The sequence below is a fragment of the Neofelis nebulosa genome, chromosome 2, assembly GCF_028018385.1.
Source record: "Neofelis nebulosa isolate mNeoNeb1 chromosome 2, mNeoNeb1.pri, whole genome shotgun sequence".
In the NCBI taxonomy this organism is placed as follows: Eukaryota; Metazoa; Chordata; class Mammalia; order Carnivora; family Felidae; genus Neofelis; species Neofelis nebulosa.
The window spans coordinates 201,147,829-201,160,272 of NC_080783.1; the positions used below are offsets into that span (position 1 = coordinate 201,147,829).

Sequence of the window (12,444 nt, forward strand, 5' to 3'; positions counted from 1 at the left end):
TTGAATAGGTAGAGTAGTATTGTTGAGGGCCTGAATAAAACAAAATAGTTGATCTTCCCACAAATAAGAGGGCATTTTCTCCTGCCTAGGTGCCTTGAGCTGGAATAGCAGTTTTTCCTGCCTTTGGACTTCGACTGAAACTATACCATCTTGGGTCTCCAGCTTGTGACTGCAGACACTGGGGCTTGCCAGCCTCCATAATTGATCCTGTTGGTTCTGTTTCTTTGGAGAACCCTGACTGATATAGATTTTGGTACTGAGAGTGGTTCTAGAAGAACAGAAATTTAAGGAGGAGTTTCAGAACTGATTCTGGGGGCTCTGGAATTGGCTCTTCTACTCTTATTAGGCTTAAAAGACACTAATGGCTCTATTTCTGGTAGTAAAGATAGCACTGATAGTCTATGGTATGATCTGGCAATAAAGATATTAAAAATGCCAGTATCAGGTACTTTTTAAAATATTTTATGTTATTTTTTTAAGTTCTTTTATTTATTTTGAGAGAGGGAGAGAGTGTGTGCATGCATGCAAACAGGAGAGAGGCAGAGAGAGAAGGAGACAGAGAGAATCCCAAACAGGCTCTACACTGACAGCATGGAGCCCAACGTGGGGATCGAACTCAAACTGTGAGATCATGACCTGAGCCCAAATCAAGAGTTGGACACTTAACTGACTGAACCACCCAGGCACCCCAAGATTTTAAGTATTCTCTACACTCAACATGGGGCTTGCACCCACAACCCTGAGATCAAGAGCTGTGTGCTCCAGCCAGGTGCTCTCACCATCAGATATTCTTCATCAACTACTTATAAGAAGCAATGATCTAGTGACAGTATGTATGATACTTTTGAACATTCTTGTCAAACTAAGAAATGTAGTGAGCTTGGCTAATTGCTGCTGCTGCTTCTTCTTCTTCTTCTTCTTCTTCTTCTTCTTCTTCTTCTTCTTCGGCTAATTGCTTCTAATGTCACTTTCCCTACAATGTGGGGTAAGAAAAGGATGAATTCCCTGTTATCTGGTATGGAGCTATGGAGCTGGCAAATGCTTTTCTCTTCATACCTGTCGATAAGGACCACAAGAAACAGTTTGCTTTCAGCTGGTGTGGTGGCTAACTTAATGGGTCAATTGGACTGGACCATAGGGCACCCAGATATTTGGCTAAATGTTATTTCTAGGTGAGTCTGTAAGGGTGTTTCCAGAGGAGATTAGCTTTTACTCAGTAGACTGAGTCAAGCAGATTGCCCTTCCCCATGTGGATGGACACCGTCTAATCCACTGAGGTCCCAAATAAAACAAAAAGGCAGAGGAAAGGAGAATTTTTTCTCATTGTCCTGACTACTTGAGGTGGGACAGAGGTCTTCTGCCCTTGCACTAAAACTTACTCTGTTGGTTTTCTTGATTCTCAGGTCTTTGATCTTGGACGAGAATATACCACTGGCTTTTCTGGGTCTCCAGTTTGCAGATGGCAGATCATGGGACTTCTCAGCCACCACAATCTCTGAATCACTTCTATATAGCCTATACATGCTGTCGGTTCTGTTTCTCTGGAGAATCCTGAGGCCAGCAATATACCCTCACTGTTCTGCCTCAGGAATATATCCATTCTTCAACTCTATGTCAAAATTTGGTTCACAGGACAATTGATCACTGTCTTAGCCCATTCAGGCTGCTGTAACAAAGTACCATAACTGGGTGGCTTATAAAAAACAGAAATTTATTTCTCACAGTTCTGGGGGCTAGAAGTCCAAGATCAGATTGCCAGCATGAATAGGTTCTGATGAGATCCCTCTTCTGGGTTGCTGACTGGCAGACTTCTCATAGTATCCTCACATGGCAGAGAGTGAAAGATCCGGTCACTTTTTTTTTTTTTTTTTTTTTTTAATAGGCTTCATGCCCAGTGCAGAGCCCAATGTGGGGCTTGAGCTCACATCTGGGGTCACTTGTTAAGGGCACTAATCCCATTCATGAGGGCTCCATCCTCATGACCTAATCATGTCCCAAAGGCCCCACCTCCTAATACCATCACATTAGGGGGTCTGATTTCAACATATGAATTTTGGGGGACACAGACATTCAGGCCATTACGATCACCTTTCCCTTCCACAAGACATCACCCTGGTCCATGACACTGACGACATCGTGCTAATGGGCCCTAGTGAGCAAGAAGTAGCAACTACTCTAGACTTATTGGTAAGACATCTGTGTGTCAGAGGGTGGAAAATAAATCTGACAAAAATTCTGGGGCCTTCTCTCTTTGTGAAATCCAGATCCAATGATGTGTGGCATGTTGTGCTATCCCTTCTAAGATGAAGGATAAGTCGTTTCATCTGTCCCCTCCTACGATGAGGAAAGAGGCGTAACACCTAGTGGAATTCTGGAGTTTGGAGGCAACATTCCCCATTTGAGTGTATTACTCCAACCCATTTATTGAAAAACCTGAAAAGCTGCTACTTACTCGTGGGGATAAGAGCAAGAGAGAAGGCCAGGCTGCCATGCAGGCTGCTCTGCCACTTGGGTCATATGATCTGGCAGATTCAATGGTGCCCGGGCCAGTGGCATATGGGAGGCTGTTTGGAGCCTTGTCAAAGTGTCCTGAGCAGTGTCATTCCTCCAGCATTCTGCACACACTCCCATTAGAACACTTCTCATATTGTTTAACCACTTGTTTTTCCCAACAGGCTGTGGGTTCCATAAAGACAGGAGCTGTGGGGTGTCTGCCTGGCTCAGTCAGCACAGCATGTGGCACTTGATCTCCAGGTCAGTGAATTGAGTGCTATGTTGGGCATACAGCTTATCCAAAAAAAAAAAAAAAAAAAAAAGACAGGCGCTGTGATTATTTTGTAGTTGTGTACCCCATGTATGCCAAGTGTCCACCATGTAGCAGACGCTAAATATAATTTTTAATGAATACATTTTTCAAAGGGGTACTTTTTTAAAATTAAAAAAATTTTTTTTTCAACGTTTTTTTTATTTATTTTTGGGACAGAGAGAGACAGAGCATGAACGGGGGAGGGGCAGAGAGAGAGGGAGACACAGAATCTGAAGCAGGCTCCAGGCTCCGAGCTGTCAGCACAGAGCCTGAGACAGGGCTTGAACTCACAACCCATGAGATCATGACCTGAGCTGAAGTTGGATGCTCAACTGACTGAGCCACCCAGACACTCCTGAATACACTTTTTAAAATCTGAAAATGGCATATGTAGAATATACAGCAATGCACACTCAAGAATAGTGGAATGACCCAGGGTCCTCTTTGTGGGAATTAGTTAAAAGGTGACTCTTTCAGAATAGATGCCACCCCTAACCAAGAGGACACTGCTTGGTGAGCAGGGTGTGGGCTGGATTTTAGTCTTCCTTGGTCCCTTCAGTTAGGTGTCCTTATCCAGTGAACAATCTGCCCAACCATACCACCAGATCTGCAGGATCCTTTATACCAGTGGTTCTTAACTGTGGCCACATATTGGAAAAAAAGGGGAATTTTGAAAATATCCAAGCTCACACCCCCATCTCAGATATTTGGATTTAATTGGTTCTGAGACTTTGACTTAATTTTAAAGCTCTCAGGTATTTCAATGCGCTGCCCAGGTTGGAAATTACAACTTTAGACTTACTGATGTGAAAATCTCAAACTAGACTCTATTGCAAACGTGTGTTTGTGTCATATAGGCACGCACTGACATACTGATGGGATTCATGATACAGCCCAAATGTTAATGTCAGTGCCAACGCCAACCACTGGCACTTCTACATTTACTTTCAGGAGCCTTCACCTTAACCAACCATTCCCAGATATCCAGGCACTCCCCCAACCTGTCCCACATTGAGGGGGGAACTAACTTAATAGGCAGTTGAACCACTACACTGGGACTACAGCTTAAGTTCGTGGGAGCAGGTGCTCTGAAGGAAAGTCCTTGCTCAGCAGAAACCTGGCTGTGTGGCTTGGAGAAACTTCACGATTCCCTGCTTTGGTTACTTTGCTTATAAAAGTAAACTAACAGCGTGGGTCTATTTCCCAGAAATATCACAAGATTTAATGAACAAATAATTGTGAAGTGCTCACAAATATAAACTGTTGTGCTATTGTTAAAGAACTTCATTGTACAAAATTCCATAGAAATCTCAAAAAGAAAAAAAAGGCACTGACACAGATGGTGAGGAAGCTGGTTCGATAGACCTGCTCCTGCAGTTCTGAGTTTCTCTGGTCCCTGCCTTTCCTGAGTTTCGTTTGTTTAAGGTTTGTTGTGATTCTGAGACAATAGCCCCTGTTCTTTAAAAAAAAAAAAATCACTCTTTTTTTCTCCTCCTTAAGCCAGCTTGTGTTGGTTTTCTGTTACTTGTAAACAAAAGTGATTTTATTCCAGGGAATGCTATGCTCTAAAAATGTCAACATGTTTTGTACAAGAATAATTTTAACATATCTTTATTTTTATCCTGAAACAGGATTCATATGAAGATCTGTATTCGATATATGTAGTTATACTTAGTAATCTGCCTTTATAAAAATGTCCTATGCCCAAGAATGCCAGCAAATATCATGAGAAGCTACTTGTACAGTGGCCCTCAAACTTCAGTGGACATTAGAATCACTTGGGAAGCTTGTTGAACAGATTTCTAGGTCCTACCCTCAGTGTAGCAGGTCTGTGAAGGGGCCTGAGAACTTGCATTTCTTACAAGCTCCCAGGTGATGCTGATGCTGGCCTGCAAGCACTTTAAGAACCCCTGCTGGAGTATTTTCCAAATTCTAAGAAACATCTGGGGTACTTCTGGGGAATCTTATGACCTGTGCTACGTGTCTGTGGTTACTGGTTCATATCATATAAATTATCTGAGGATTTTAACAAAGATACATTTAATTTTTTTTAACATATATTTATTTTTGAGAGAGAGAGAGAGAGAGACAGAGAGAGAGAAAGAGAGAGAGAGACAGGGTACAAGCAGGGGAGGGGCAGAGAGAGAGGGAGACACAGAATCTGAAGCAGGCTCCAGGCTCTGAGCTGTCAGCACATAGCCTGAGGTGGGGCTCGAACTCGTCAGAGGTGAGATCATGACCGGAGCTGAAGTCAGCCACTTAACCGACTGAGCCACCCAGGCGCCCCAACAAAGATATATTTAAACAAATATATTTAAGCTTTCTAAGTTAGTGGTGGAACGTGAAAAAGCTGTGCCTGTGAAGCAGTAAACCAGCACCTCTGTTCGTTTGTTTGCTTTGCCCATAGTTCAACTGCTCCAAACCCACACACTAAGGATCCTGAATCTGTCCACCCCCAGCGAAGCGAGACCTTCTGGCTGGGTCTCCCCCCCCCCCCCCCCGCCCCGATTTGGGCCAATTTCGCGCCTCCAAACAACCTTGGCATGATGCCTTATCTTAAGCAACCGCCTTACGCAGTCAACGGACTGAGTCTGATCACTTTGGGCATGTTCTTGCTGCGCCCCTCGGTGAGCTACCCAGGTATGGCTTACGAATCGAAGAGCTAAGTGCCGCCAACAGAAGCAGCAGCAGCAGCAGCAGCAGCAGCAACAGAATGGAGGTCAAAACAAAGTGACACCTGCGAAAAAGAAGACCCCTCCAGCTCGGGAGGTAAGTCCAGGGCATGGAATGAGTGGCCAATCTACTCCCCCCTCTAGCACCTCAGCCCCGGCCATTTCCAGCAGCAGTGCTCCTGTGTCTATCTGGAGCCCGGCTTCCATCTCCCCACTGTCAGATCCCTTGTCCACTTCCTCTTCCTGCATGCAGAGGTCCTGTCCCATGACCTATACTCAGGCTTCGGGTTATAGTCAAGGATATGCTGGCTCAGCTTCCTACTTTGGGGACAGGGACTGTGGATCTTATTTGACCCCTATATACATCACCAGCTTCCTGGACCAGAGGCCACACTCAGCCCCTGGTACCAATGCAGTCAACAGCCATCTGAATCAGTCCCCAGCTTCTCTTTCCACCCAGGAATATGGAGCTTCAAGCTTGGATTTTAACTCAACCACTGATTGTTTGGATCATAAGGACCAAACTGCCTCCTGGAAGCTTAACTTCAATGCTGACTGCTTGGAATATAAAGATCAGACATCCCCATGGAAATACCAGGTTTTGTGAAGATCCGTAGAACCTTTTTGTGGGCGATTTTTAAATATACTGGGCTGGACATTCCAGGTTTAGCCAGGCATTGGTTAAAAGAGTTAGATGGGATGATGCTCAGACTCATCTTCTAATCAATGTTCCGGGAGGCATAGAAGGAAAAATGAAGGGCCTTAGAGGGGCCACCAGCAACCAGCAACCTGAAATGGACAAACCAGTCTACTTAAGATCCTGTCATAGTTTTAGGTCATTTGTTTTCCTGATTTGCAAAGTGACCAAAAGCATTCTAGCCATGTGCAACCAAACACCACCAAAAATAAACAAAACTAAATTGTGAGGGAAAGGAGGGAAGGACATAGCCTTCTTAAGCAGAGGGGTTCCAATGTTTTAGCCAATCCGTGGTTGAATCTTAGGAATGAAGTGTCTCAAGCTCACTCACGTTTCATGACCAATCGGTAGTTGGCACTGAAAAACTTTTCAGGGCAGTGTGAATTGTGCGACTGATTGTCCCAGATGCACTACTTTGTTTTAAAAATAATGTTCATACGGAGTCAATATGTAGTTTAGGAGACAATCAGTGTGTGTCTTATATAAATGGTGCATCTGTGGTTTTTAATCTGTGCTAAACTTCAAAACTGGGATCTCCTGTTGTTGTATGCAACCTTGAACTCCACCTCTACAGACGTTCCTCTGTGATTAAGTAGGTTATAATTATAAGCAAATTCAGAGCAACTGAGTACTTACCTAAAAAGATTGCCTTTGGCTGGAGGTGAGCTGCACTGAAACTTTACAACAAAATATCTCTGGACAAGGAGAGTGAGAGAAGAGAAACAGGACATTAATTCATCTGTAATTTACTGTTGGTAAGTCTAGCAGTATGGAGACATTGGTCAATTGCTCTGACCCTGATGAATTTATAGACTGTGATCATTGTCATTTATGCTTGCAGATGTTAACTGGAAAAGTTATATATGCATAAACTTTTTCTTCCTGGATTTGGCAGATATATATAATTACATTAAAATGGTTCTAGCACAAAAAAATAAATGTATTCAAAATGTATTTTTTAAATGTATTTTAAACAATATTTATCTTACTTTTATTATAGCATGATAGAAAAATTAACCAAAGATACGTCGCAACAAAAAGACCACGAGTTACCATTTTCGTAAAGTTCAGGCACTTTTAAATTAAGCTGCTCCAAAAATTATTCATTTTGTCTTTCTAAGAATTCGAGCTTGCTTTTCATCTTCACTTCAAAGTTTCAACTTTTTGGGGCGCCTGGGTGGCACAGTCGGTTAAGCGTCCGACTTCAGCCAGGTCACGATCTCGCGGTCTGTGAGTTCGAGCCCCGCGTCAGGCTCTGGGCTGATGGCTCGGAGCCTGGCGCCTGTTTCCAATTCTGTGTGTCTCCCTCTCTCTCTCTGCCCCTTCCCCGTTCATGCTCTGTCTCTCTCTGTCCCAAAAATAAATAAAAAACGTTGAAAAAAAAATTCAAAGTTTCAACTTTTTGCTTGTTTTATCCAATCATTAGAGTGACTTTAATTTAAAATAGAAATAAGTGTGGAGGCACCTGGGTGGCTCATTTGGTTAAGCATCTGACTCTTAATTTTAGCTCAGGTGATGATCTCACGGTTTGTGGGTTCGATCCCCATGTCGGGCTCTGAGCTGATGGCGTGGAGCCTGCTTGGGATTCTCTGTCTCCCTCTCTCTCAAAAATAAGTAAAAATAAATGTCAAGAGCAGATGGTACACTCACTAAGTGAGTGTAGATGGAACATCACTCCCAATAAGGCAATTATTGATCACAAGTCACAAAAGCACTATCATCTATGAACTTCGGGGATTTCGTAAGCCTGGGCTGGGGAAGAGGGTCATAAAGTGCAAAATGGAAGATGTTACTTTTTCCTCAACTAATTTTTTTTTTAACTTTCCAAATTTTGTAGTGTTGTAAAGTTAAAAAAAAAAAGGCATGTGACTTATGATCATTTTTTGCACTGCATCTTTGAGGTAATTTTATTGCTGGCCAATTGAATCTCAGCATTCATATCTCAGGAGTGTCTATAAACTTTTCACCAGCAGTAGCAATGGACATGCGTTTTGGAAACAGACATCTAGTGACTTTTCTTCAAGGGCAGGGTCAATGACTAGTCCAAACTTACCATTCAATGGCTTTAAAGCCTTTTTTGTAATAGAGTCTTGCAACAAAAGACTCATCACAATTCTGGGGCAAATGATCTATTAAACTGGCAAATTGGAAAGGTGTTGATATTGGCCCCAATGTTATTCTTCTGGCCTGGAGGAGTCGCACCACTCGTTTGTATAATAATTTAAACAAGCCTTATGGTCAAATCTGAATCAAGAGCCCACTCAGCAAAGCAAAATATAACCTAAGAAATAATTCTGCTTCTCTGCTATTAACTAACTTGGAAACCTCAACTCCACAATACTGAGCGACTGTAGGCAAAACACAATTTCTAATTCCAGTTCTTTCAATTTGTACAAGGCTAATTAGAACAAGAGGTAACTAGCTCATATGAAGAGTTCTCTAATTTTTATTTTTTTTTTTTGAGAGACAGTGCAAGTGAGTGAGGGGCAGAGGGGGAGGGAGGAAGGGAAAGAGAGAGAAGTGGGGCTCACCTGAAGCGGGGCTTGAACTCACCTGATGCAGGACTCGAACTCACATGAGATCATGACCTGAGCTGAAGTCAGATGCTTAACCAACCGACCCACTCAGGTGCCTTCTAATTTTTATTTTTAGTAAGCTCTACACCCAACATGGGGGTTGAACATATGACCCTGAGATCAAGAATAGCACATTCTACCGGCTGAGCCAGCGAGGTACCCCTTTCTAATCATTTTATAAATGCAAAATGGACTGATGGTGCCTTGAATGATATCCTATCATTCCTATTTTCCAGGCTGCTCTTAACCTCAGGTCTTGGATTAGGGTTTGTTTTTCTTTTTTTTTTTTTTTAACGTTTATTTATTTTTGAGACAGAGAGAGACAGAGCATGAACGGGGGAGGGGCAGAGAGAGAGGGAGACACAGAATCGGAAACAGGCCCCAGGCTCCGAGCCATCAGCCCAGAGCCTGACGCGGGGCTCAAACTCACGGACCGCGAGATCGTGACCTGAGCCGAAGTCGGACGCTTAACCGACTGAGCCACCCAGGCGCCCCAAATGTTTATTTATTTCTGAGACAGAGAGAGACAGAGCATGAGCAGGGGAGGGACAGAGAGAAAGGAGACACAGAATCCGAAGCAGGCTCCAGGCTCTGAGCTTGTCAGCACAGAGCCCGACGTGGGGCTCGAACTCACAAACTGTGAGATCATGACCTGAGCTGAAGTCGGTCGCTCAACCAACTGAGCCACCCAGGCGCCCCTAGGGTTTGTTTTTCAAGAGGCTTTCTCTGAACACCTCTGACTAGTACCAGAAAGGAAGAGGGAATTTCCTTGTGTCACAGCCCCCTGCCCAATAAATTGCATAGCACTTATCACACTGTGCTGTTTGAGTTCCCTATTGCAGGTACCCTGTCTGATTCATTTTAGCAGTCCAGTAGTATGTCCCTCTTACCCCTTTCCAGACAGTGGAAGAAGGCATTCAACACAATTCACTGATGATAATTTATTGTAATCTGTTGGCAGCACACAGATATTTAATAAAACCAGGACTATGTTTACATAGAAGTGAGCAACAATACATAGCCATTCTATGGGAACTGTGTGCATTTAATCATCTTCCTCCTCATCACGTTTGAGATGTTTAATCTTCTTCTTGTGCCGCTCGATTTCTTTCTGCAGACGCTCAATCTCCTTTATATGATGACTGATCTCATCTTCATGGTGTTTCTTCAAGGCTGCTAGTTGTTCTCTAGTGCGTGCTCTACAAGGACACAGTGGCTGTGTTTAATCCCAATCCTTCATCCCGTAGAGATCTCTAAGCATAACCCACAATACCTAAGGCAAAGAACAGCAGTCCCAATCCCATGGGAGTCTGGCTGGTCACCCTCTTCTATCCTAAACCCCATCAGTGATAGAATACTCCATCTCGGGATATATCCATCTTTAGGAGATGACCAAATGATTCCATTATCCTGGTGCCAGTGCCTGAAATTCCATCGTTTGTGAGTTATTCCTTTCAGATTTCTCTTTAGAAAACTCCAGAGTAGTGTGACATTAAGTCCCCAACACCTCACGACAGGAACCACCCAGAGACCAGAATACCTTTTTTTTGTGGAAAAAAAGAGCAAAAGGAGGGATGTAGGGACAAAGGGGTATTGTTAAAGGACAAATACCCATGTCCTATCTCAATTTATCTAGGGGGCTTTCTTCGCATAGGGAAATGCATGGCTCACTGAAAAGGCCAAAATGAAGGGTAAAGAAAAAAAAGTATTGGCAGCTCAATTTAGGTCTCAAGAAGGGACATTCAAATGTTGCTTTGGCTACATTTGGGCCTCGGTTTTCCTTAACGTAAAATGTGGAGGTCCAATTAGATGGTCTCTAAGGGCTTTGCCTTGGCTCTCTGGTTTGGCATGGTGATAATTTTTTTTTTTTTTTTTTTTAACATTTATTCATTTATGAGACACAGAGAGCACAAGCAGGGTAGGGACAGAGAGAGAGAGAGGGAGATACAGAATTGAAGCAGGCTCCAGGCTCCGAGCTGTCAGCACAGAGCCTGACGCGGGGCTTAAACTTACAAGCTGTGAGATCATGACCTGAGCCCAAGTCGGACGCTTAACCGACTGAGCCACCCAGGTGCCCTGGTGATAATTTTTTTTCTAAGTTTATGTATTTTGAGAGAGAGAGAGAGAGATAGGATCCCAAGCAGGCTCCACACTGTCAGTGCGCAGCCGGATGCCAGGCTTGAACCCACAAACTGGGGGATCATGACCTGAGCCAAAAACCAAGAGTCTGATGCTTAACTGAGCCACCCAAGTGCGCCCATGGTGATAATTCTTAAGAGTGAGTAAGAAAGGGCAGAAGTGAAAAGATAGACCAAAGGACAAACAGAAGATTAGTTCCAAGCTGCTCCCCACTGGGGGTAAAAGTCAGAAAAGGATAACTAAGGGGTGGGAAAGACTTGCTAGGTTCAGCCTGTTCTCCACTCTTATGCAGGAAAGAAATCTATCCAGCCCACACGCTGGGCTGGGCTGGGCTGGGCTGGGCTGGGCTAGGCAGGGCAAAAGTCTCCAAGAAGTGCGGGAGGAGGATTCCAACCAAAAGCAGCTGCCACCAGCTCCTGTGACCCACTCACTCTGGCCGAAATGGAGACGCATGAGGGTCTAGAAATGGCTGAGGGTCTGAAGAGTCAGGGAATTCATCCATGTGGAGGAGAAAAATGAATTTAGAGGGGTTAAGGAGTGGGTGAGGGCCACGGAAAGCAGGCTCAGAAGGTCTGCAAATATTGGGCAGTGGAATCTAGACACTCTTGGAAGAATCTGGAAGCCACTTCGCACGACCAGGGGAGAATTCCCTGGGTGGGCATGGTAAATGATTCAGGAAGAGTTGAGCCACGGTTTGAGAATTTTGGAGACACGCGGATGGAAATGGCATTAGGCCCCCAAAAGGGCCTCTGGACTATTTGGCAGGGGAGCGTCCTATAAGTGGCGACAGTCGTGACCTCAAGTGTGAGGGGTAACTTAAGTACAGGTCCTGCGAGTTCTATTGGGGGATGGGCGCCCCTAGGGCACCAGGGAGGGAAGGGTAGGGGGACTGGAAGTTTAAGTAGGATCCGAAGGCCCTGAGAGATCTCGGACTGGATTCGGGGTTCCGTGGGCCTCACCGGAAGTATCGTTCCTCTTCAGCTTGTTCTCTCTTTCCGAAGGCCCCACCGGCCTCCCGGATCGAACCCGCGCGGGAGTCCTCTGACTGCGGAGAGAGACGAGAACATCGGTAAAGGTGCGAAGAGATGGGATCCGCGCTCAGGGATGGGACAACGGATACTCCTGCCAGCGTACCCGTTCGGAGCTGAAGCCTCGGGCCTGCATGGCCCTAACGCCCCACACGCCTAGCCGCACTCGCGCAGCAAACGCCGTGACAGCCATTGTTGTCAGAACCGCACCTCTCCAAGTCCCTGGCGGCGCAGACTCTCAGCAGGCGCTAACGCGCTAGGAGCCACGCAGCCAATCTTTTCCATGGAGAGGCGGGACTTACCTAGGAGTAGCAAATAATGAGGGGGAGAGGGAGGGGTTCCTGCAGTTCGCGGCAAATCCTGAGCTAGAGGCGGGCCTATTCTTAGCCAATCTCTGGCAAGGGCTTTGGGGCCAAAGGACAAGAATAATAATGGAGGAGGAACTCAGTCAGAAGTCGTATTTTGAGCTCTTGGACCTGTCAGACTGAGTTGTGGCATCCACCCCATACCGCGATTCCAATCCTGA

General features: G+C 44.8%; 1 protein-coding gene and 1 pseudogene across 1 annotated transcript; one reads left to right on the forward strand and one right to left on the reverse strand.

The window, feature by feature from the left end:
• Nucleotides 1-5,309: 5,309 nt before the first annotated feature.
• On the forward strand, nt 5,310-6,178 carry LOC131505165 (homeobox protein OTX2-like; annotated as a pseudogene).
• A 3,499-nt stretch (nt 6,179-9,677) lies between these two features.
• ATP5IF1 (ATP synthase inhibitory factor subunit 1) lies at nt 9,678-12,177 on the reverse strand. The gene is made up of 3 exons (XM_058718414.1): nt 12,025-12,177; nt 11,850-11,935; nt 9,678-9,950 (listed from the first exon to the last, which is right to left on the reverse strand). Exons 1-3 carry the CDS (start codon nt 12,109-12,111, stop codon nt 9,797-9,799), a joined length of 327 nt encoding a protein of 108 aa, XP_058574397.1. The 5' UTR covers nt 12,112-12,177; the 3' UTR covers nt 9,678-9,796.
• Between the last annotated feature and the right edge of the window lie 267 nt (nt 12,178-12,444).

What these genes read in the sequence shown, in the direction of transcription:
- ATP5IF1 (XM_058718414.1), bottom strand. Translation starts at nt 12,111, where the DNA reads ATGGCTGTCACGGCGTTTGCTGCGCGAGTGCGGCTAGGCGTGTGGGGC. An exon ending in GAGGCTTCAGCTCCGAACGG is followed by an intron (nt 11,936 to 12,024) that starts GTACGCTGGCAG and finishes CTCTCTCCGCAG; the next exon opens with TCAGAGGACTCCCGCGCGGG. An exon ending in GAAGAGGAACGATACTTCCG is followed by an intron (nt 9,951 to 11,849) that starts GTGAGGCCCACG and finishes GTGTCCTTGTAG; the next exon opens with AGCACGCACTAGAGAACAAC.